The sequence below is a fragment of the Petaurus breviceps genome, unplaced genomic scaffold (assembly GCF_028583685.1).
Source record: "Petaurus breviceps papuanus isolate PSGF00001 unplaced genomic scaffold, PetGlider_PUasm1.0 90459, whole genome shotgun sequence".
In the NCBI taxonomy this organism is placed as follows: domain Eukaryota; kingdom Metazoa; phylum Chordata; class Mammalia; order Diprotodontia; family Petauridae; genus Petaurus; species Petaurus breviceps.
Window position 1 is genome coordinate 288,838 of NW_027187259.1, and position 26,925 is coordinate 315,762.

The window sequence follows — 26,925 nt, forward strand, 5'->3', positions numbered from 1 at the left end:
TATCATCTCTGAATCTCACTCATTGTTTGACCTTGACCATGTCCTTTAATCTCCCTGGACCTCAGTTTCTTGATCTGTAAAGTTAGGGAATTGGCACAGATGACCCTTTAGGTCTCTTCCAACTTTAAATCTACAATCACAAATTGGAAACTACACATACAGAATGCCCTAAAGATACTAGGCACAAGAAATGACTTCAACAAAAACACTGAATTACCAAGTCCAAAATGTAAAGGAGTAAGAAAATGCCGTTACCACTTTAGGGCATGTCAGCTGCTTTAAAAACAGAGCTTAATTGGCACATCTTATGAAATTTCATCTAGAAAAATCAAAGACTTCAGGATGACCTTCAAAATAAAAAAGATGCTATTCACGAGATAGTAAATGGTATCTCACCAGAAAGCCTGCTGTAATATGCCATCAATTTGCCACTTTAGCTCTGAAGTTCCAAGTCAGAGACTTCAAAGTCATCATCATCATTCAAGAATCAGCCAAGAGGAAGGTAAAGCATCACTTCCAGAGCTTACAGTTGGATCCATGCAATGTATGCATAGGCATGATCCCAAATAGTGTCTTATCTAGAAGACCATGGAGAAGGATGGATTTTCGACAGTCAAGGAAACCGTTAAGGATGTGAAACCAGTTCAGTACCAACAATACATTCTTAAGTAAGGCAGCTCAGACTTGATTTCTAAATTTGGAAAAAGATATGTTTAAAAGTTCTAAAACATTTAAACCAGTGTTCCATTCCTAAATCAGTGCACTAGCAGGCACTTTGGTAACCCTAAAATCTTCTTTGAAGAAACACTGAAAACAGGATTGAAATAAAACACTAAGTAGAATTACATTTTTGGAAGCTCAACCAATTTCACTTTTTTGTTTTGTTTTGTTTTATTTTTTGCTTTTTGGAGGGCAATTGGAGTTAAATGACTTGCCCAAAGTCACACGGCTAGTAAGTATGTCAAGTGTCTGAGGCTAGATTTGAACTCAGGTCCTCCTGACTCCAGGAGCCGGTGGCTCTATTTACTGCACTACCTACCTGCCCCAAGTAATTTCACTTTAATAATCACAGAGCTATTGAGAATTTTTTTTTAAAGATTGTTTTCCATAGTTTCACATCCCAACTTGTACTACAGAATATTTTATAATTAAAATACCAAACTATGATTTTAGAAGTTACAGTAATCTTGACTATAGTATTTAATATCAAAAAGAACATGGAACCTAAAAATATATGTATTATATATATCATGGTATATGCTACAAGTTATCTAAGTCAAAACTCTACTAGTAGGAAAAATAAATCTGCAAGAATAGAGCTAGCTTGGGGCGGCCAGGTAGCACAGCAAGTAAGAGCACCGGCTCCAGTGTTGAGAAGACCTGGAGATCGAATCCCGGGCTCAGACACTTAGCACCCACCCAGAAACACCTGGCCGTGTAACCTTGAGCAAGTTACTTAACCCCAATTGCTTAGGGGAGGCCAGGTGGCTCAGCGAGTAAGAGCACCGGTTCCAGTGTTGGGACGACCTGGAGATCAAATCCGGGGCTCAGACACTCAGCACCACACCCAGAAATAACTGGCCGTGTAACCTTGAGCAAGTTACTTAACCCCAATTGCTTAAAAAAAAAAAAAGAATAGAGCTAGCTTCACATACCTTTCAAACAGGAGAGTGTAAATTCAATCAATGAACAAGCATTTAGAAAATGCCTATTATGTGCTGGATACTGTGCTAGGTACTGGGGATACAAAGAAAAAAATGAAATAATCTCTTCCCTCAAGGAGCTTACATTCTTTCTGGGGAGACACGTATACACAAGTACATATACAAAACAGAGTAATTTCAGGGTGAAACACTAGCAGTAAAAGGGAACAAGGGAAAGGAAAATCTGGAAAGGTTTCACTTAACAAAGCTTGAACTGAACACTGGAGGTAACCAGGGATTTAAAAAGGTAGAGGGGATGAGAAAGTACATTCCAGGAATGGGGGATACAATGGTCAAAGCCATGGGAATTGGAGACAGAATGTCATGAATGAGGCACACCTAGAAGGTAAGTTTGGCTGAACCATAATGTGCACGGAGGGTACAAATAAAGCTGGAAAGTTATGCAGGACCCAGGTTATTAAGGGAGATAAAGGCCAAATGTATGAGTCTGCATGTGATCCTGGAGGTAATAGGAAGTCACTGGAGTTTAAAGAGCTGGAAAAAAATCAGTATAAATTTGTACTTTAGGAATATCACCTTGGCAACTATGTGAATGATGAACTGGAGATAAGAATCACTGAAAGTAGGGAATTCAATTAGGAGACTATAGCAATAGTCCAGAATAAAGGTAATAGGATTCTGAATTAGGGTGATTGCAAAGTGGGTGGAGAGCTGGACATGAATGTGAATGATGATGACAAGGTAGAATTGACGAGATTTGGAAAATAACAGGATACATGGTGTGCAGAAGAGTAAAGGATTTAAGAGAACTTCGATGACAGGAAGGACAGTGGTGTTATCGACAGCAACAAGAAATTTTGAAAAAGTATGTGCTGGGGGCACAAATGTGGGGTATGTGTGTGATAATGAATTCTATTGTGGACATGCACAGTTTGAGATGGCTGTTGGACATATCTTGGAAATGTGTGAAGATAAGACCGTGATGTGGAACTGGAGCTCATGAAAAAGAGCTGAATACAGAAATCTGGGAGTCACTTGCATAAAGATAACTGATCCCCATGGGAGCTGCCAAAGATTCCCATGGAACCACATAGAGATGAAAAGCACTAATACTTATGACCTATATTACTAATCCCATGCTATATGCAATGTTAACTGAAAGTGTTCATCTGACATCATGGTTAGATGCTTAAATTTCAACATCAGTGGCACAAGGGAGCTCAATGTATTTATTATATAATGTAGTTCCTGTAGAAATCTAAGATAGACTTCACAAAATCAATCACCAATAGATTTAATGCCAATAAGAGAATTCCATAAACGGCCTATACACTGCTCTTTCTTAAAATTTAGAAGTCCAAGTCTTGAAACCACAAAAATGTATTCTGGGTTGGGTATATCCAATTTACTAGTGTTCTAAAATATTTGACAAGTTTCTTTTCTTTTAAAAAAAAAAGGGTTACTTAATTGTTTTTCCTCTAAAGTGAATAAAAATAATAAGATCCTTTGCTGAATTTAATTTGACAAATCACCATTTGAAACTACTTAGTTTTATATGTAATAATCAAGAAGGTCTTTAATTGTGTTTTCCTTATTCTTTTCTGGAAAGGGCACGAGGAAAACAATTATCAAATGACTAAGACAAAAAACTAAGAATAGAAAAAAGTAGTAAGTCATATTCAAAACAAGAGGATCTGATATTTTCAAGTATCCAGTTGCTAATAAGTTATACTCAGTATTTCTCATACTTGATATGATATCTCAAAAAGCGATGTATATGTATGTACTCCCAGATATTGGAATAATTAGTTTTAAAAAGGTAAAAATCATATTAAACTAGAGGGCAAATAAAAAAATGTGGCTAAATCAAATTAAAGAACATATTGCCAATCTTTTAACAGGACAGTGATTACTGACAAGTAAAAATTTAGATCTAATTTGGCCAAATTCCATATTTAATTTTGCAAGATTGGAGTTTAACATAAAAGTACACAATCTTCAGAGTGATAAATAACTTTATTATAGCAGGAATTTCCAATTTTTTAAAAATTTTCTGAAAACACTGAGTTGGGCAGAGGAGGGAAGACTGTGGTTAACAGTGGGATGTCTGAGTCAATCAAAAAAAAAGAGTAGTAAGTAGTTAGTTACCTTCCTGTCACAAGAAGAAAAAGGATGTGTGTGGCACTTGGAGGTTTAGATAAATCAATATTTACTAAGTGCCTACTATGTGCCACACGGTGCTTGCTACATACCATCTTCTGATTGGGACCTCCTGAGTTTTACTAATAGTTAACCAGATACTTACCTGAACCTTCAAAAATCAGGGCTTATTTTAAGAAATCTCAATTTTGTCATTCTAAAAATAGGTCAGGTACTCAAAAATTTTCCTCAGAGAGGAGTAAATATAGATTTAGCTTTGGAAAAGAGGGAGCAGTTTCCCCAAGTACATTAAACAGGGAAACAAGGCAGACTTGAAAGATAAAAATTACCAGGACCACCATGAATAATTTTCATGAAGGACAAAAAATTGGTACCCTTCATAAATGACTACAGATTAACCAAGTGCACAGAGAGTATGAATACCTGGCAAAGGATCCAAAGGGGAAGCTTAACAATTGTACTATTTAAGGGATTTTAGATTTACTCACGTCTTTAATGTTTATGAAAATCAGATGCACATTTAACAAAATATCTTCATTAAAATGAACAATTCCAGGATAATCCAATGTCTTCACAAAGTACTGCTGGGACTGAATATGGGACCATCATCAGAAGCCCTTTCTTATCCCAAAATATGAAAACTGCTACCAATTTAAAAAACAAAATAAAACTAGAGCTAATTTCATAAAACAATCAATTTAATGTTTTCCCTCTGGAAAGGAATAAGTGCTGTTTCACAGAGCACTTAATTCATATGAGGATACAAGGCAATTCCCAATATAATCGTCAACTGTTAACTCTGAGCAATTTTTTTAAATCAATTTCTGCAAAGTTCTAGATTCAATAAAAGTTTCTAATCTCTCTCAGCCTCAGAGAAACTGTGATCAGATTGAGTCACTTAACAACTTTAAGTAGAAAAAAATATATATATATTTTTAAGCAATCGGGGTTAAGTAACTTGCTCAAGGTTACACGGCCATTTATTTCTGGGTGTGGTGCTGAGTATCTGAGCCCAGACTTGATCCAGGTCATCCCGACACTGGAGCCAGTGCTCTTACTCACTGAGCCACCTGGCCGCCCCTAAGCAATTGGGGTTAAATAACTTGCTTAAGGTTACACGGCCAGGTGTTTCTGGGTGGGTGCTAAGTGTCTGAGCCCGGGATTTGATCTCCAGGTCTTCTCAACACTGGAGCCAGTGCTCTTACTCGCTGTGCTACCTGGCCGCCCCTAGAAAAATATTTTTTAAAAATTTCCTCAGGGGGAGTAAATTTGAGTTTCAAAATACTAGCTTGTAAATATGTTCAGAAACTTAAAAAAAAAACAGCCTGAGACATACATTATTACAATTAAACAAATGATAAAAAAAAATTGTGCAAAACATTTTCCTGACAATCTTCATAATGTTTTTGATTTCTGACATATAAAAATGAGAAAACAACCAGTAAAAATCATAGTTCGTGGGGGGAAACATGCAGTAGGGACTTAAATTCTCTTTAATTAAGGCCAACTGCATTGAGATTTAATTTAAAAAACACAAATTTTGATCATATCTAACATTCTCAGAGTTCATATTCAAAACAGAAATAAGTTGGTAAAGATATTTCAACTCAATAAAAGAGGAGCGAGAATATTTTCAGTAAAAAACATTTCAACAGGAATGAAAATACTGAAACAAATCTCAAAACTAACGAGAAATATGGAATGAAATGTTCCTGACTTTTTTTCAATGGATTAAAAACACAAGAAGTGCAATCATGTAGTTTTAATCATTACTCTCTGGTTAAATTAAACTGATAAAACCTGATCTAAGATTAAAATAAGATTTTCAAATAAGCACAATAGAGAATATTGATCATATAAGGTGAGGATGTTACTATACCTTTCTTCTCCAAACATAGTCAGTTGTACACATTTTACATGAGTAAAAGTTATGGTTCACTATGATGAATAAATTGTCCCTATGTATTAATGCAATGTAACCAAAACAATATATTTTAAATTCATCTATTTCAGTACACTAATAAAATAATAAATCTAACTAAAATGTAGTGTTTTCTTTACTATCTCAAAGCCATTAGAAATTGCTCATTTTAAAAGTTGGAATTATCTATCCAGTAAAAAAATTTGGTTAAGGAAACAAATACATTTTCAATCAAGAATATCATATGCTATTAGAGTTGAAAGTGATCTTGAAGATAATCTAGTTCAAACCCTTTACATTGGGACTGGAACCCAAGGTCTCACGATTCTTCATCCAACACTCCTTTCACTACATGATGCTGTCACAAGTCAGACACAAGTTCATCTGAATTTTTAAGAGAGATATCTACCAAAATTCTTTATCTACAAATGAGATGACACTTCTTTACCATATTTAACCCTTAAACGAGCCATTAAAACTTAAATTAAATGCTTAAACGAGAAAAATGTTTTACAAAAATTTATTGCATCCAACAAATACTTAGGCATTCTGCATTAATACACTATTCACCTCTTAATAAACATAAACACTTGAAACATAGTACAATACTGCTTAAAAAAAGCAGAAGCAGAAATAATGAAAAAAATATAAATACAGCAAATTAAGAAAAGCATACAGCTACAGCACTGTCTCATGTTATGACTCACTCCAAATAGCAAACTGGAAAATATACTTCAAAAAAATCAATTAAGATCTGCAAAACAAAGGTTTATAATCATTCGGTACATATGCAGAAGTGCCTAAACACAATCGACAGTAGAAGTGTGCAGTTTGATACTCATTAATGGGCACGAGGTGCCCTCTTTGGCACGGTGTAAATCAAGAAGCTTCTTGACTACCATATGAGAACAGTTTAAGTTACGTATAGATTGCATAACCAAGAACATAACAAAATATTTCATTCTGATTAAAAAAAAAAACCCCAAACAGTTGCATTTTCCATTAAGCACTATCTGACATGCAGTGGTAGTTCTTTTTCAGGACTTGCTAATTACAGGGGGGGGGGGGAGAATCAGAGCACTTTAAAAGTTTTCAAGTACAAAAAGTAAAATAAAGCTTGACCAGAGCAGAATACAAATTTAAAACAAGCACCTCAAGGAAAATTGATTTTGTGACTAATTGTAAAATCAGAGAAGTCAAGGTTAAATGAGGGGGGAAAAACCTTTTCTGTATGTTTAAAAGTATGTGTTTAAATAAGCAGTTAGGTGGGTGTGCATAGATACACAGACATGTTCGGATGGTGTGACTGCTGATTAACTTGTTGATACTAAGACTTTACAGTTGTGCTCTCCTGGAAAACAAGAGGCAGTAAACATTAAAGTGGAAAAGAATTAAAGCAATTTCAGTGGTCTGAATATTGTGGCTGAAATCCTATATTGTGATATCCCTGAATTATTTCTTTTTCCCTCATCTTAAAATAGCAGTATGTCTGTTTAAATACTTAATTTAAAAAAAAAAAACACAGGCTAGCAGCATTTGATGCCGAATAATTACTATTTAAGGTGCAAAATAAAAGCCTTTGTTTAGATAAGAAAGCTACCTATTTTATAGAATGGAAGCTGTGCTCTATGCTAAAATTAATAAGGTTTTATTGAAGCAAAAAACAGGAGATGGCATCAGTAAATGGAAAGTACACCCAAAATAGAAGCGAGGTTCACATTAACTTAACTGCAAAATATCAGTAATCCGACAATAAGATGCATAAAATATTGCATATATTTTTCTCATCTCCTTGAAACATGAAAACCTATCTTATTAAAAATTTCATTTAAAGTGCTACACTTTTACTATGGTTAATACAAAGTGTAACAATCTAAAGCTGGAAGGGACATTAAGAATTATTTAGGTGAGGGGTGGCCAGGTGGCTCAGCAAGTAAGAACACCGGCCCCAGAGTCAGGATAACCTGGGGATCAAATCCGGGCTCAGATACTTAGCACCACACCCAGAAATAACTGGCCATGTAACCTTGAGCAAGTTACTTAACCCCGACTGCTTAAAAAAAAAAAAAGAATTATTTAGGTGAATCCCTTCATTTCTCAGATGAGAAACTAAGACTCAAATGGTTGAGGAAACCTATTCAAGCTTGCAAAGGTTTCCAGATCCTCCTCTTTCCACTAGACCACACTCTCTGCCTCTCAATATGTATTTAACGTCTTTTCTGCTAGGGCCACTTAGGGTTGTCTTTATAAATGTTAAGGAAAAAAAAGCACCCATGAGCTACAATACTGTACGAATATTAAGTACATCACATTTTACTACTGATTATATCTTGTATGCCAGGGCTTCATTTGATAAATCAACCTGGATTATTTCAATTACAAGTTAATATTGTATCTACTACAATTTAACTAAAAACTATCTTCAAGAGAATATTCAATCACCCTATATACACTGAGTTCATATATCTGTGTATAAGTTGAAATTTAGCTTCAAAATATTCATCTTATGAATTTGTGCATTTTTGGTCTCTAAAAGCAAAAGCTTTTAAAAAATAGCACCACCAGAACTGACAGCAGGTATAAAGCAGAGATTAATGACAAATGAGGGTGATGGCACCTATTTAGGGCCTTGTGATTCACAGTTATCATGGACATTGTCTAACTACAAGGATTAAGTAATTCTCAGTCAATTTATCAGATAATACATGGGAACAGAAACGCAAAAAGTGCTACAGTGCGTTTATAACACACCCTATGTTAGGTATGTTAACACTTCTAAATACTCATTTTCTCTGTGTTTCTGAGTGTTGGCCCTTTAAGGCCTTGCTTTCAAACTTGCATGAAGACTGTGAGCGTGTCTTTATATGGTAGGCCGGCCTGGCTTTGCCAGCCTGCTCGCTGCTCCGTTGCTCTTGTTTGCAGCCGCGCCTAGGGGGTGTTATAATCTGTTTAATGTCCTTAGAGTTGAAACCATACCTATTCTCAGGATCATCTTCATCCTCATCATCATCCAAGGTGACAGGACCTGCTCTGTCAGCTTCTTCACCTTTAAAAAGAGGGAGAAGTTGTATAATTATCAAAAACATGCACAGGAACAAATCTATGTGCAATACAAGTTACAAAGCAAACCAAAGAGACACAAGATTTTACTCGGCTTTGTTCTGGGACAAAAGAGAGACATACAACAGTCCATAAATCAGTGGGAAGAAACATATGTTCAGAACTTTCTTCAGTCATAGGATGAGAAACAGAGATATAAGGGACCTCAGAGGCCGCTCCAATCACTCTACTTCCTCATTTTACAGATGACAAAATTCAAGGTGAGGGACATTATGTGATTTGCTCAGGCTTACACAAAGAAGTGCTGATGATCAGGCCTTTTTGACTACAAGGCCCATGCCCTAGAAACTGCCCAACCTCTAGCCTAGTAATAATGCTACATGACCTTTACATGTGCACAAGTTCTTTATCAAAGCTAACATCTCTATAGGCAATATGACTGTTGAAACAAAGTAATATCTCTATCATTTATTGTCAAAAATGAGGGAATTTCTTCTAAGTAAATCCTTCTCTGAGAAATCAACTGTTGAACTAGTACTCCAATATTCTACAAACTTTCTGGCAAACAAAATTTACAGCATGCATTTACAGTTAAGGACTTTAAATATTTGATATTAATAATTTTAATGAAGGTTCTCTAGAAATATTTTATAAACTTTCCTAGCTGCTTTTTTTATTTCTCAGAATACAATGAGCATAAGTTAACTTCTTCCTGATGCCTAAAGGTCAACAAGAGGCCTATCAATTATTCAGCTGTTCCATTTGACAGTGATACTCCTCCTAAGAGGCAGGGAGGCCCTAAAGCTACCTCAGGTGGTCTTTTGTGCTTTGCTACATAGTTCTTATATTTCCTTTTTATTATTCTGTCATTTCTTACTTAACTTTCAACTGTCATTTCCCCTTCTAGTATCCCAATCTGTAGCAGCTCTCGTTTTCAAATTTGTTTTAAAAAACATATATAATTAAGTTCTATTTATGGTATGGAAATTACCTGGGATTCTCTAAATTATGGCAATAAAACACAAGGTCCAAGGCACCTTACCCAAGGTAGAAAGGAACTGTTGACAAAAGGGCAGCACACCCATCATTATGACCAGAAGAACAATGAAAGATATCAACTACATATTCTGGTTAAAAACTATCATCCATTCTGCCATGCCCTAAGAAGTAAGACGACCAAGATCCTTAGAATTATGCATAAAACAAGAATCAAAATGCAGTGGGTGAATGCTTAAAGGCCTCTCCTATCCTGGAAAGCAGATCAATTTTGCCACAGTGACTCTGGTTGTTCCAATTTTTAATTTTTTAATTTCTACAATCTTGGCTCTGTTCTGCATGTGTAAGATGGCTGACCAATGGATAAGCAAGGGCTTACTGAAATAAGAATTAAAAAAAAAACTGACTATGGAAGTGTAATATTGCATATACTGTCAAATTACAGGTAGGGTATTGATTATTGAAATTCACACACAACCCCTTTTTTCCTTTTATTCCTTGTTACAAGGGATGATTCATAGGGAAAGATGGAAGAAGTACTACATTCAGAAACTAAGGAGATATAAAAATTAAAGATATCAATAAAATTTTTAAAACAAAACTTTAATTTTTTTACTGAGTTTTTCTTTTGATATTACCTTTATTTTCCCCAAACTTGTAATGGGAATGCAAATTTGGAAGATATTCCCTGCCCCTAGGCTAAAATGCACCTGAAGCCTGGGGAGGGAGGCTTGTTTTTCAGTAGATACTTCTTGATTGGCCAGTGAGTCAATAAGGTTGTTACATTCTCTGAGCCAGGAGAAGAAGGCTATATAAACCCTGATGTGTAGCTTTGTTTTGGGACTCACTTTGAGAAGTGTTCTGTGATTTGATCTGAATTCTGGGAAGCCGTTGTTGAGAGTCCCCCGGCTTTGAAAAACCCAGATGTGGAAACCCAGATGTTGACTGGGTATGGATGTAATGGTCGGACAGTTTGGAAAGCTGTCTACTTGACCTGTTAATGTCTTGATAATTCTGTCTGTATATTTTGAAGTTTGGGGTGTTGACCTTTTTCCCCTGAACAAGGTAAACGATATATGTCTGACTGATTAAAGTAAGCTTGTTAACCCATTTTGAGTTGCTTTCCTTTAACAAAGCAGATCCAAGAACCTGTGGTAGCTGCAAACCCTGAGGACGCGCTGGGGGTGGTTGCTGCTACAAAACTTCTCCCATCTGCCTCAAGAATCATCCCTTATCAGGGCGGCCAGGTAGCACAGCAAGTAAGAGCACTGGCTCCAGTGTTGGGATGACCTGGGGATCGAATCCTGGGCTCAGACACTTAGCACCCACCCAGAAACACCTGGCCGTGCAACATTGAGCAAGTTACTTAACCCCAATTGCTTAGGGGCAGCAGGTGGCTCAGCAAGTAAAAGCACCGGCTCTAGTGTCAGGATGACCTGGGGATCAAATCTGGGCTCAGATACTCAGCACCACACCCAGAAATAACTGGCCGTGTAACCTTGAGCAAGTTACTTAACCCCGATTGCTTAAAAAAAAAAAAAGAATCATCCCTTATGACAAAAAGGGAAGGAAAAAAAAGGAAGGGGGAAGAATTCAGTAAAAACCACCCACAAAAACACTGACATTAAATGCAATGTTCCAAAGCTGCAGACCTCAACATCTTCAAAGGAGCAGTAGGAGATATCTTTTCCATTTTTTGGAGGTCAAAGTTGGTTTTTTAAATTTCCCAACATTTACTTTCTGATATTTTATAGTTGCTTTTTCCATTTATGCTGCTTTTATGATATGTAGGTTGCCTTCCTATCTACCTACTTTGCTTTCCATAAAGGAGACAGAAAAACAAAAGTATCAAAACACTTTGGAAAAATAAAATTTTATCAAAAGATTTAAAGGAACAGACCAAAATGGCTATAAGTATATAAAGGATCAAAAGAGTATTATTAATAATTCATTTTCAAACAAGTTGTCAGATGGAGAACTTGCTTGAATACATATTTTATATGAAAACCTTTTTTAATCTCAAAAATTTTTCCCAAGTTTTGCTAAGGAATTTTTCTTATTCTCATCGTCTCCCAGGTGTTATACCTCTCTTAACACGTAGCAACATATACTAACAGCAAAAATTCAAAATCTAAACACCTTTTTCCCATCTATACATGATAAAATAAAAAATAGGAAATTGGCTAAATGTGAAGAGTCAAGATAAAACAATCCTGGGGCAGCTAGGTGGCTCAGTGAATAGAGCACCAGCCCAGGAATAGGGAGGACCTAAGTTCAAATCTGGCCTCAGACACTTAACACTTACTAGCCATGTGACCTTGGGCAAGTCACTTAACCCCAATTACCCTGCCTTCTTCCTTCCAAAAAGCAAAAAAAATAAATAAAAATTTAAAAAATAAAAAATAAATAAAAATTTAAAAAAAAATTAAGATAAAACAATCCCCTTGAATCTTAGTCAACTCATGAAATATCTCCTGCTAACACTCTCCTAAGATTGCAGAGTATCAACTCTTCGTAAATAAATTATTTCCAACTTCAATACATGCTACAGTTCCAAAAAACAAGAATGTAACCAAGATGAGGCGAATCGGAATGTAAGTTATCTTTTAGAATGATTGCTAATAATGTCCTTGAAACAAAAATACACAATAAAGAAATAATTCTATAGAATACCAGGCTATAAAAACAATTTATACAAAAATATGTATTTTGAGATGGACTATTCAATAGTAGCAATTATGACTCCTTTATGTAAAAGGAAAAGTCTTTAAAAATGGTTTAATCTAACAGGGTTCCCAGTAATGTTCTCCTTGCTCCTTACATACATTATCAAAGAATCTGCATTTATAAACACTGCATAAGCAAAATCCACACCTTGATGCCTGCCATTGTTAGCGCAGGTCCTCATCACTCCTCACATCCAATGGTCTGCTAAGTGATCAATTCTCTCTTTTCTACAATCCATTTTAAAAGTAACTGCCACAATCCTGTGAACAACAGCATAGATTCTGAGAACTGGAAGGTAACTGAGAGGCCAGAAAGGCCAACAAATAAAAAGAATTCTTACTATAACATACCTGACAAGTGGTCATCTAGTCTCTGCTTAAATACTCCCAAGGAGAGAGAACCAAAACTTTTCAAGGCAGGCCATTACACTTTTAAACTGCTCTAATTGTTAAGTCTTTCCTTTTTTCAATTAAGCCTAAATAATCTGTTTTTTTGACCACTTGTACCCACTTTTCTCAGGTCTGCTTTCAGTGACCAAAGGCACATCTAGGCTCTCTTCCGTTGACAATCCTTCAAATACTTGAATATACCTCTCAAGAAGCCCCTAGTCTTCTCTTTATCATGGTGAACATGCCCCCAGTTCCTTCAACAGATTCTCATATGACACAGTCTCACATGGCCCTATATCAATAAATTTATTAAACTACCTAGAACTGAACACAATATTCCAAATATACTCTAACCAAGTCCTTTTCCTGATTAGAAACTTTTAGAGGCAACAACAACATACCAACTACTCAGGTTGGCATATTCAGAGCTTGGACTTTGGAACCAAGCTCCCTCCCATCTTAGTCTTATTTTACATGACTCCTCTTCGGACACTCCATACTCCATACCAACTGTGCTACTCTCCAAACTCAAAATCTAACCTCTTGCTAGAATATACTTACACCTCATCACCAAAGCATTCAATCCATATTTTTCTCCAAGACTCAAATGAAGAGCACACTTATCCAAGAAGTCTCCTGTAATCCACCCCTAGTTGTTGGGGTTCTCTTTCTCCTCAAAACAAAGGCGAAATTAAATCATGGAGAAATGTGTATCTTGGGGAAAGGATACTATGTCAAATACTTGCTCAACTTGCACTACTTGCTCCTAAAATTTTAATCACAAGTCTGTTGCTGCAACCACCAAACCATGCCTATCAATCACTTAAATATGTGCTTCCCTTCCTCTTAGGACTTTAATATCTCTCATTTATAAGATTATAAAGTGGTCAAACTCTACTTGGGTAGAGATGACAAATACGAAAACTTTGCTTTCACTAAGCCAGAAAAAAATGTAAACTCCTAAGTTAATTCTTAGAATCTAATGTCTCTGGGCCTCAATTTCCTCATCTGGAAAATGGGGATAGACAAGATGTCCTCAAAGGTCCCTTTTTAGTATAAATCCATGATCCTATGCTTTAATTTGCAATGTATATTCTTGAGGGCAAGAAGTATTTCATTATCACTTTTGGACCCCAAATGCCAAACTAGCACTGTGTTTTACACAACATTAAGTATTCAGTAAATAAATGTTTGTATACTAAGATTTAATAAATGTTGTTAGAGTATGCCCAAGATTATTTTCAGTGTGGAAGGCTCAATAAAGTTACAGGCTTTTCACAGCTCAGGTCTCAAAGATAAACCCAAGCCTACTCCCTAGTACAAACACTCTGCAACAGATTAGTCCTTAAATCCTCCAGACTTAAAACATATTAAGATCAAGATAACTCACTAACATACATATGTTAACACAGATTAAGTAGCTGATTACCAAAAAAAATACAACCAAAGTTTTGCTATGAAATATAAAACAATTGTAACACTGCAAATTTCAGTAGAAACCTAATTCTCCACCAAATTAAGGGTTCTAATTTATGAAATGGACATATAAAGACATTATAAAATGGATAAGATTAAATTAAACAGTTTCATTATGATGATGCCTTGAGTCAATTTTAATATCCTACATCCCACTCAATATAACTTAGTTTGCATATAGCTTAAGCCTCAGTTAATAATGATTACCTAAAATGAAGACCTAATTGGGGTGGTAGTTTATTAGGCAATTGGATATCATGTCCTAAAAAAGTGCTCATCATGAAACAAGAGAGGTTTAAATAGATGTCAAAAGAATGAATTCAAGTAAACAACCATCAATTTAGAAGCACAATATGCAAAAGAACTATTTTAAATTCAAACATTTGGCTACAGAAGGGTCTATGAAAAAAGAACAACAATTCTAATTTATATTCAAACCAATTCATATAAAATCAGATTAGATATCTAAAAGACCAAGATCCAAGAGGAAATAATAAAAATAACAATGCAGAATTAGGAGCACACCAATTACATGTGAAACCTAATAGCATAAGAAATGAAAACTTCGAAAAGGCCAAAGGAGAATAACCAGCATGTATATAGTTTCTTAATAATATAATGCCTTAACAATAGAAACCAATAGTCTGATTTCTTAGTAAGGGTATCCAAATCAATAATACACTGTGTACACATTTATCCAAACCTGAATTAGAATGGCATTCCAATCTGGTTGAAAAAGTGAAAAGAGTAGAAAATAAAAAACCTTTAAGAACTTCCTAACATCCTCACTGTTTCTTTGCTTTGTTTGTTTAAAGGCAGAAATACCTGTTTGAGTCATCAGCAAAGTGTTGGACTTTAACAGATATCAATATATCTGAACCAAATTATTTTGAAGGATCTCATGGCATGTCAAGTTAATCTTAACAATGCAAAAATTGCCAACAGAAGTGAAAACTTCCACACTCATCCCCATGACATAATCATATGCCAAAAAGGTCTGAGTATATTAGGTTTTCACTAAAAATTTCTGTGAGTAATCACTTGATTCATTCAAAAAGCAGCCATTAAGTTTTCATACTACGTGCAAAAGCACTGGGATTCTACACACAAAACAAAAGTTGAAGATTACCTACCCTCACAGAGCCCATGCTTATTCACCCCAGGCATTAAACATAATAGAAATGAACTTATTTATCCTAATGCACTTGATTCTGTGACAGATAACAGCAGGGCCACAAAAGGAAAAGTTGGTAATCTCTTCTAAAATAAAGTATCAAACGGTATTTCTAAATTTGAGGGGAAAAAATTTTTCCTCTGGAAAAATTATACAGCAGTACTGAGTAGGTATAAGTAGAAACAAACAAGCTACCAGATATAATCTACTACTATTATATTATACTATAATAAAAGATGCCTTAATTATAATAAGAAATGTTTTAAAAATCTATCTTTTGCACACCTGAGGAGTGGCAAGTTGCAGGATTTTCTGTCACTGGCTTAATTTTCTGCTCATCACCGCTCCCCTCGCCTGTGGAATTATGGTCATCGTCTCCCATTTCATCAGAAGAAGAACTTGCAATTTCTTGCTGCTTTCTAGGACTTCGTCTAGGAGATTTTTTCTTTTTATCTTTTACAGTTTCTTTTTTCTTACTCTTGGCCAAAGATAGTTTCTTCCTACGTTTACTGTCCTCAGAATACATCTCCTCAGCATCAGAAGATGATGAACCACTTTGTTTTATTGTGATACTTCTTTTTGTACTTAGGTTTCTCCTTTCCCGAGATTCTATTCTTTTCCTTCTCTTTTCATCAAAAGAATCACAGCACTCTTCTTTTGTGAGAGACTTGTCAATGTCAGACGATGAACCATCTTGAGCAGTCTTTGAACTTTTCTCCCCTAAGTGTTCTTTTTTCCTTTCCTTACCAGATGCTCCTTTTTTATTTTCAGAAAAATCACCACCTTCTCCTTTCCCTGGTAACTTTTCAGTATCATCAGATAATTCTTCCTTCTTTTTAGAACTTCTCTCTCTTAATTTTTTACTTTTCTTTTCCACTTCAGTTGAACCTTGCTTATTCTGATCAAGATCTGCAGGCAAATGGGAATTGTCTTCCTTCTCAAGTAATTTTTCAGTTCCATCAGATGACGTCTCATCCTTCTCCTGGTGGGGAATCTCCTTCAAGCTTGCACTTTGCTTTTCTTTTGTTTCCGTTCTTTTTTTCTGTTTCTTCTCATCTTCAGAAGATTCACCACTGTCCTCTTTTTGTGAGGACTTCTCAGCAATATCATCAAATGAATCCTCCTGTGCCTTCTTAAAAGGTTTGTTTTTCAGATGGCTACTGTTTTCAGTAGCTTCTATCTCCTTACTGCCTTCAGGAGAAGAGCAAGGCTCTTCTTTCACAAAAGATTCAGGACCACCAGCCGATGTTGATGCATCTTTACTCGATACCTGATCTACTCCTGTGTTCAGCTTGGCTTTATCAACAGTGTCTTGTGAAAAGCAACAACTCTTCTGTCTGTCTTCTCCATCATCATCAGATGATTCATGTATTACAGACTTAGAACCTTTTTTCTTTTGCTTGCCCATTCCTTTTCTGATTTGCTTTTCATCTTCAGAAGAATCATAATCCTCTTTCTTTGAATGTCTTGTTTGGGGTTTTTTGGGAGCTCCAATTTTACTCATAGTTTTTATCTCTCTTTCTAAGTCAGAATCATAATTGGAAGAATCTGAATGGTTTTGGCGTTTCTTTTTAGAACCTGTGAAGCCTTTAACTTCTTTGCCTTTCTTTGTATCAAAATCAGAACCTGAAGTAGAGTTTTTTCTTTTTCTCTTTCCTTTGTCACCTTTGGATGCTTGAGTCTTTAAATCATATAAAGACTTCTTTGGAACATTTTCATTTCTTTCATTATGTTCAGTATCTGAAGAACTGTGACTCAACATAGATACTTCTTTGAGAACTGTAGGCATTTCATCAGAATCTGAACTTGGAGCCACAGTGTCTAATGGTTTACATTTAGGCACCTTATTAGGTTTAGGACTGTCAATGGCACTATCAGAAGAAGTCCGTTTATCCTTTTTTACTGACTGCACTAATGACTTTCTTTTACGTTTCTCATTATATCCATCATTACTTTCTTCTTCTGAATTGGATGTCATAGGGTTGGCTTCAGTCTGTCGCCTTAGAGGGGTAGTCTTTACACGTGGGGATCTTCGAAGGTCAGCTTCTTCTGAAACTAATGGAATGTCATTTTCAACAAGATCATCATCACTTCTTTCCCTTCGAGAGCTACGGTTCTCTGTCTTAGAAGTAAGACCAGAACTTTTGTTTTCTTCTTTTTCTTGTGTTGCCTCCTGACACTCTGCAGCTTTTACTGGAGAATCAGAAAGGGAAACAGGAGTGAGTTTAACATACAATTCTTTTGTTACCTTAGCTGATATTTTGAATTTGGTACCTCCTTTGTGGTCTTTTGAAGTCACATTTGATTTTACAGAACTCTCTACATCTCGATCTGCTGCACTACTGCCATCCCGCTGGTGGTCAGATGAAGCCTGAACTTCCATAGCAGCTTCAAGATTCTCAAAAATATCTTCAGGGACTGAAGAAGGAACAGATACAATATCCATGTCTAAGGCTTCAGAAGTGTTGGCAGGCTCAAAATGAGGTTCTTTTCTATTAGATTTCTTCTCTTCAGCACTAGCACTTTTATGTACTAGCTGCCCCACCACTGGAAGACTTTGACCAACAATTTCACTATCAGCTTGTTTCAAGGATAATTTAGTATCACATTTTGAAAAGTCCTTCTTTGCAGACTCACAGTATACTTCTAATTTTGTAACTTCAGTTTCTGGTTTAACACCCTCAGCTTTATGCTCTTTGGTAACAGTCTCTTTGTTTAAAGCATCCAAAGCACGAATCTCCACATTCAGACCATCTTCTAATGCAAGATGAACCTTTTTGATATCATTCAGCACAGATTTAAAAGCTTTAAGTTGACGTAATTTTACCACTGAGCTTATTTCTGAATTTTCAGAGGCCTGCTTCAAAAATCTTACAAAACTAGCATTCATGTTTGCAGTGGTCTCAACCAGCTTTTTTGTCTTTTTAACGACATCTTTTGGCACCATTAGTGCTGTAAAAGAGTAAGTCAAAGATCCAGAATAAGCATCATCTAATTTCTTTTCTTCTCCATTACAATTTGAAACATTTTTCTTTGGAGAAAATCTGTGTGCGTGCTCAAATAGTTTATTACTCTTTTCACTTTCAACTTTTATCTTCTTTTTGTTTTGTTGCAACAACTGTTCTAAATTCTCAAATACACTGTCACACGCAGTGACCAAGTCCAACAAAGGCTCTGGGCGGCAAATGTAGCAATACCATTGGTTGTTTTCGTCCATTATGGCAGACAATTCCTTTCGACCTAAGTTGCGCAAAATGCACTTTTTGCAGAAAGCATTATGGCAGAAGTCACAACAAATCAAGTTTCCACCTTCTGCACACCATCTGGAATTTTTAAAGAGAGTAAAATGTTACTCCTAATTGCACTACTGGAAAAACAATTTAAACTTATAAAAGTAATTTAGTGTGAAGACTAAAACAACTTAAGTTTACTTACTAAAGTGAATTTGCACTTAGCAAGTTAGCATATGAAATTCATTATTTGGGAGGGGATGGGACAATGGACTGTATTTTCCCTTTCTTGGAATGTGTGAAGTTGATTTAGAATAAGCCTCCATTTCAGGGTAAAAAGACAATCCCATCTTAACCCCTATATTATTTATGCCTTTACAAAGTCTACTAGGTCTCAGACTCCCAACACAAATAACAGACTTAACAGATTAACTGGAAACCAACAAACTGCCCTAAAGGTCAGTGGCTAACTAGCTGTGAAACCAGAATGACTGTGAATTTTCTGTATTTTTATTCTATTTTAATTTTACCTGTGAGAAATGAGTTTCATTCAGAATCCAATTTATCCCATCAAGACTCTCTTGTCTATATACTAACTGATACTGTTCAATGATTTGGCTTATAACCATGAACACGATCAAAATTTATTATAGCTACAAACCATTTTAGACTTTGCTAAGTACTTTATGTACATTATAGCATTTGAATAAAACTTTTTTAATGACCTGTATTTTAAAATGTAAATTATAAATTCAATAAAGATTATAACTACCATCAAAAATCCTAAATGCAATAAAAAAGATTCACACATAACTATCAACCTTAAGAATAATTAATACTTTCCCTTATGAATCCATAAAGCAAAAGAATGTTTTCAGTTTTCTTCATGTACCTACCTGCACTGTTCATCCATTCCATCTGCATCACGGCTAATATCATCACTCATATAATATTTGTAGCAATTCTTTAAAAAAAAAAAAAGAACATTTTATTCCAACTTCAATAAATCGTAACAATTCTATTCAGTTTGCCAAACACTTTGGATCTGCTTTGTATAAAACATTATTAGTAACAGAACGACATTTTTAAAGGACACTAAAGTAATAATGGATTTATGCTTTCTATGCTATATAATATATTCACTAGTACTATTAACATTCTAATCCAACAGTATCCTGGAACAAGTTCAGATCTCTGCAAAGCGTAAATGCTTCTAAAACAAGGGGACAGGAACAAATTAATGATTTTGCTCAGTTGGGGCAAATTCCAAATCAAGAAATTCCTATGAATGTAAGTCAGCACCTTCTCTGCAAAATAGTCTTAAGAGAGTTGTCTAAGGCACTAAGTGGATTACTAACTTCCAGGTCACAAAACTAGTTTCAGGTGGGCACAGGTGTTTCTGGCTTAGACATCAGTTTTCCAGCCATCACGATATGCTATCTTGATGCCCAATATAAATATTGCAATAATTTTGTTTAAAAAATAAAAGAAAAATAATTTGGACAGCAACAAATTTCTAGTCTAACAATGTGAAAGGTTTTTGTTTGGGGGACTGTTTGGGATCCAAATGAATGATTTCATTCAAATGGAAATTTCCTTTATTAAAGAAGACATTAGCAATATAGATGTAACATATAGATGAAATGTTAAGTCATTTGCCCATAGTCACTCATCTATTATTGTAGTGGGATGGTATTATAAAAATAACTGAATTTACACTGGACTTTAAGGTTGGTGAAGAGCTTTACACAGGAGGTAGAAAAGCCCCAAGTATTCCTCAGTCATTGGGCCTCTATGCCATACTGCTATTAGCAAGTTTACTAAAACTGTTAAAGAAAAAAATCTATCAAATAACTAAGCAAGTGTTGGAATGGCATTAATGAAAAAGTCATTTAAATGAAAGTTTTGCTATTGTGTTTTCCCTTATCCATTTTTAGCAACTTTGTTAAGTTACCAGCATTTCCACCAAGAGAACAGAAAATGAATTCTTTCACAAGTAAGGTACTTCATAAGCCTTTTGTAAAAGAGGGAACTGTAATTATTCATTGCAAATAAAGATTTGAGGATCGTCTGTGTATTCTATTTCATTGGTGTCCTTGTCCCTCACTAAGTTATAAGTGCGACATTAATTTGGAAAACATGAAAAGTATATTCTAGTAATGGTTAGGATACAAAATGTGAAATGGAACCAGATCTGTCCATAGTAAGCCATGTAATGATAGAGAAACATTCTTCGTGTCTTCTGAGGAAGATGAGCCTCTAAGCTGCTGCTGTTGGCAAGGTGTGTTCAAAGGCTTGCTGGTAAACATCCAAAATACACTCCAATCCCATGGAGTTATATATACTCTGCTTTTCTAGTGCCCAAATGAAAGTTCCTTGGCTCCAAGTAAAAGATGGCCACAGTTAGAAAATTTCCTTGGCACCTCCAAACTCAGGGGTTGTAAAAAAAAAACTACAATGCAGTTACCCACAGACCATTTTCCGAACTTTGAGCTTCTCTGATCCCCACCTTCCTAATGTTGTCTAAGTTGCAGGTGAGCTCAGCTGACTCAAGTCCTCCCCACTTCACAAGGAAATCTCACCAGGAAGGTAGAGACTTGGCAAGACTGAGCTAAGGTTAATGAAGAATGCACCTGCAAGCTTCCAGAAACAGCAAAGAAACAATGACAGAAATGAAAGACATGATTTGGTAGTACACATTATGGGTGAAAAGGAAGTGAAATTCATCAGACTGATTCTGTGTATTTTTAAAATTAATCCTCTTTAAAGTTAATTGATTCTGTCCTGTAACTGCCTAAGTAATGGCTCTTTGTCACTGAACTTAGTTCAGAATGCAGATGTGGCCTGTAATGAGCTAAGTTTAGAAATCCAGTTCTCCTTAATCACTTTTCTATACATGTCTTAAAGAAATAACCTTTAAAGGAGGCAAGTAGAGACCAGGGAGTCTGCTCTAGTATCTTTACACCACCAAGATATCCTTCAAGGATGACTGGTTTGTTATCCGTAGAAGTCTGGCTTACTATCTCTGACCTTGAAGATACAGCTGGACTTGAACAAAGCTTACTAACACAAAGAAAGAAAGAAGATTGTTCCTACCCTTCATTTCCCAGTTCCATCCAATCATATTTTCTCCCATCTATGATGCTACTCTTCAATTTTTTGTACTCCCTAAAACTGTAAGAGACCTGATCCCCTCATATGGAGTCTTAGTTTTGCTGAGGAAGCTGAGGTCCTGTTTACTGGTAAATTCATACTTTACTAATAAGTTCACTGTGCTTAGAACGCTGTGCCTCAACCTACCTTATTTTTAACTGCTACTGAATGGCAACTATAAAGGGATTGGGGGGGATGGGAGGTAGAACCCTAGAGTAATCTTTTAGAGGACCCTCCCAGAGTACTCCTGGTAACATTTTCACCAGGAGGATATCTCCAGAGAGGACTGCACCAGAGACTTGACATCTCTATGCCCCACCCCACTGCCAGCCACAACCCAGTCCCACACTTTCTGAGCCAGGTAATACTATCCCCATATTATTGGGGAAGCTGCAGCTGTGTTTGTCTTCCTGTCTGTGTTTAACTGTGACTGGCTGGCAATAAGTGGTTAAAGTAAACCCGGCAAGCAGAATTAGGGATTAAGACACTTAAAAAAAATTTTTTTTCTCTTAAAGGGCTTCTGGTTCCTGGCTGGGAAGCTGATATGCCTTTAAGGGAAGTACTGTAACACTGGGACACCCCTTAGGGAGTTATGCACTTCTAGGAAGTTGAAGAGACAATGAAGAATCAGGGAGACTTCCTATTTGAAGAAAGAATTGGGGAACTATGTGTCACCATTAACCATTATTGGCGAGTGGCACAGCCAGAACTCATAAACAACCAAAGTGGCAAACTGGTAGAGGAATCTGCCTAGTTGACAAAGGAAAAGGGGAAACCAAAAATTATTAGCTTAAAAGAAATATAAATACCAGAAATTTTACCTAAAAAAGAGACTTTGATTGTTGTGCACTGGTTTTTTGGGGGGAACTTTGTTAGCAAGTGGTTTTGTGTCTGTCTTGTCTTATTATCTATGTTTTAAAGTCAAACTAGCCTTTTCCTGGGGTCTTATAAGCCCAAGGAAAAAAAGTGAAAAAACTTTTTTTTTGGTTTGGAGAAATAATGTCTGTCACTCTGTTCCTGACCCTGGCCAAGACAGGAAGTCAGACAAGAGAAACACAGATAAGAGGGACACAAGGATATGTGCGCCCCTCAAAAAGCCTTGCTCTTGTTTAACTCAGTTTATTTTCTTCTTGTCTTTCCTTATCTGACTCTGAACTTACTAAAACCAAAATTGTAATTTAATTTTATATATTGATTCAATATATAGTGTATATCCTAAAGTGTAATGTTCAGAAATATGGCTCCAGGGGACGAAGACAAGGGATTAAAAGGGGGCATGGAGTGGTTGTGGTTAGTAAGATGGATCCTAACATCCTAATTTCTTTCCATAAGATGGCTACACTTTATGACAACTCCAAGGTCTACCCTAAACTAGAGGAAGTGACTATTTTCACCAGTTTGTCCTATCATGTATGCTGTGGTAGAATTGGTAACTTTTCCTGACTTAAGTTTGTATTTCAAGGTTGCTGTTGGTTCCCAAATAGCCACGAGGACTCCCAGGTTGGCCTTCCTCACATTTCAGGAAAATCTAGCACAAATTAATAAAGCCAAATAATTTTATCAAGAAGCCCTGTTGTACATGCACATAGGGCCTAAAACTGGCAAAGGGAGTAAAGCTCTTAGAACACATGGGTAACACAAAAGCTCTTTAAAAGGCAAGAGAACTATCATATATTGGTGCTGTTACTGAGTTTATTAGATTGAGTAACTTATCTTAGAGAGTAGGAAAAAACTGACTTTTGTGCCTTTCTATGCCAAGGCAAAAAAAAAAAAAAGGAAGCACATAAACTTCAAAGCTAGTCAGTCAACTAGCATTTATTAAACACCTATTAGGTTCTAGGCACTGTTCTAAGCACTGGCTAGGGAACTGAAGAGCTACAAAAAGGGGATGATGATAAAAAAAATCAGTCCTAAGGAATGAGACAGGTAAGGTATCAGTGTTTCTTGTATTTTGGGAGTAATGGTATAGAGAGAATGACATTGCCAGGCCTGAGCTCTACCTAGTTCATATCTCCCAATGTAAAATGCTCTAAATTTACTCGAATAAATAGCTTGACTTTTATTTATTTTAGCCAAGAGAACAGGTATATACTTAAAGAACCGCAAGTTGCTGACCAATGAACTAAAATGCAATCAAGATTAGCAAATATTTTCTCAAACAGACAAGGTTAGCACATTTTTGGTCCTCCTCAAGAATGAAGGACAACAACCAACCAAACAATAGGCCCTTAAATGTTTACTGACTGAATAACAAAATAGAGGGTTCCATTTAAATTACCGAGTATCATTTTATTCCCTTTTACTTCAAACTTGTAAAATGCAAAATTCTGCAACACTCCAAGGCAATTTGGGAGTAGTTCCCTACCAACAGATGAAAACTAAGGAAAGGAAAGAGAAACTCAGGCAGTGGGCCTTGGAAAAAGGCATCAACTTGCTCTCTCCTCTCTAAATTTCTCTGATACTGCTCTCGCTTCTCTCTGGTTCTTCATCCATGCCACAGCCACCAACCATGATTTCTCCTAATGCTTTATCCTGGGCTCTCTTCTCATCCCTCTATATTATCTCACTTGATGATTTCATCAACTCCCACATATTTAATCATCAACTCTATGCAAATGATTCCCAAATGCATATATCCATCCATAGTCTCCCTCCTGAGCCTCAGGCCCATATTACCAACTGCATTTGCACAGCTCTAAGTGGATACCTTTAAGCATCTCCAACTCAATATGTTCAGAACACAATTCATATTTCCCAGATATAGACCAAGACCCAAATGAGATCAGAGAGTAAAAGTCCTATATGTACAAAAATATTTATAGCAACCCAAAAACTGGAAATTGAGATGTCCAACAACAGAGAATGGCAGAATAAGTTGTGGGATATGAATGTGATGGAGTACTACGATGTAATAAGAAATAAGAAAAAAGATGATTTCCCAAAGTCATGGAAAAAACTTATGTAAATTGATTAAGAAGCAGAACCAGAAAAACAATTCATACTATAATACCAGTATTTTTAAAATGAATGATTCTGAGGAACTTTTTAAACTAACAAAGGATGAAATGAGAAGAACCAGAACAACAATGTACACAAGGACAATGACACTGGAAAAACTAGCAACTCAAAACTTGTGAGAACTATGATCAGTACAATAAGCCTTGAGGATTCCAGAGGACTGATGATGAAACATGCTATTCTTTACAGAGAAAATACTGACCTATGGTGCAGAATGAGATACATATACAGCTGCTGAGGGAATCTGCTTTGCTTAACTATACATATTTGTTATAAGAAATTTTTCTTTTCCTTTTTTTTTGGAGGGGGGAAGGCAAGACAATTGGGGTTAAGTTACTTCCCCAAGGTCCCACATATAGTAAGTATGCTAAGTGTCTGAGGTAAAATTTCAACTCAGGTCCTCCTGACTCCATGGCCACTGCTCTGTTCACTGCGCCACCTACCTGCCCCGCTCTTTTTCTTTTTTTCAATGAGTGGGGGGTGAGTGGGACAGAAAACTTTTTTTTTTGCTTTTTGGAGGGCAATTGGGGTTAAGTGACCTACCCAAGGTCACACAGCTAGCATTTGTGTTACCGTGTTTCCCCGATAAGAAGACCTATCCCGAAAATAAGCCCTCCCCTTACTGTGTAAGATTCCTCTAAAATAAGCCCTCCCCCGAAAATAAGCCCTATTGAGATTGCTACTGTAGTGAAGGTGATCCCCTGCGCTACATGCTACATTAAGGTACCCTCTGTATGCACCGTCCCCCCCCCCGAAACGCATGCCGCGCTCCGAGCTGCATCCAATCAGAGCTGCAGCAGTGAGTGCGTCATCCTGTTCTTTATTGAATTCATTATTGAATAAAGGTACATTTTTTTGTTCACATTTACCTGTTTATTAAAATTGCTGTCAATGTTCATTACAATAAGCCCTCTGGTGTTTTTCTGTCCAAAAAAATTAATAAGACAGTGTCTTATTATCGGGGAAACACGGTAAGTGTATGAGGCCGGATTTGAACACAGGTCCTCCTAACTCCTGGGCCGGTGCTCTATTCACTCAGAAAACTTTTTTTATTAATCTTTTTCTTAAAAGAGGTGGGGGTGCTACAAATGTGAAATGTTGCCCCTACTTTCAGGTCAGGTTACGCATACTTTTAGTTTTACTTAACTGCTTTCTTTAGTTACAAGAGAGCTCTCACCAAGTAGGAGTAAGTTCTAAATGTATGTAATAGAAAAATAAAACTGAAAGTGACAAAAAAAAGAAAAAAGAAAATGGCACCAACAATGAAAAAAAGAGACTGAAAAGAAAGACAAGCCAACGCACATAGAATGGAGCAACAATAGCTGCTAAACTGTGACAATCTCAGTTAAGGAGGAGCAACATGTAGGACAGGTTAATTGTGAACTAGCATTAATCTAACAAGGTGAAGAAAAGAACATAGATTGCTGGAGGGGAAGATCTTTCTGGACGCAAGCAAAGGAAAAAAACATGAAGAAAAATTTGAGATCAAAACATTTATACAATGCTATGTGCTAGGCACTGTGCTAAGCATAAAAATGTTATCTCATTCAATGCTCAAAACAACCCTTTTGAGATAGGTCCTGTTATCACTCTCATCTTACAGTTGAAGAAACTGAGGCAGAAAAAAGCTGAGGGATTTCCCCAAGGTCACAAAACTAGTAAATATCTCAGGCCAAATTTGAACTGAGTTATGTTGTAGCAAATTTGTTGATTGATTTCTGAAGACCAAACTATTCACTGGGCAATGATTCAAATCAGTACATAACTGGTACAACTAAAGTATAATCAAAACAAGTGGAATATTACTATTAGATTGAGACAAGTATTAGCTAAGACATAATAGGGTGAAAAATAGGGGAAAAGGAATCTGAAGATGAACAACAGAGTTGTAAGCACTGCCATGTACTAGTTTTGACGCTGTACAAATCACTGTGGGCTTCAGTTTCCTCATGTACAG

The 26,925-nt window shown here is 36.2% G+C and overlaps 1 protein-coding gene across 13 annotated transcripts in view; it reads right to left on the bottom strand.

Moving 5' to 3' along the window:
* ATRX (ATRX chromatin remodeler) overlaps nucleotides 1-26,925 on the bottom strand; it is a 208,142-nt gene that overhangs the window by 99,442 nt on the left and 81,775 nt on the right. For 12 of the 13 annotated variants that reach the window (XM_069062495.1, XM_069062488.1, XM_069062493.1 and 9 more), the window contains 3 exons: nucleotides 19,694-19,761; nucleotides 15,853-18,890; nucleotides 8,722-8,791 (listed from right to left, as the gene is read on the bottom strand). In XM_069062495.1, the coding sequence (XP_068918596.1) occupies nucleotides 8,722-8,791; nucleotides 15,853-18,890; nucleotides 19,694-19,761 (3,176 nt within the window). The remainder of the gene's footprint in view (nucleotides 1-8,721; nucleotides 8,792-15,852; nucleotides 18,891-19,693; nucleotides 19,762-26,925) is intronic. The other variant, XM_069062491.1, reaches the window with a different exon arrangement.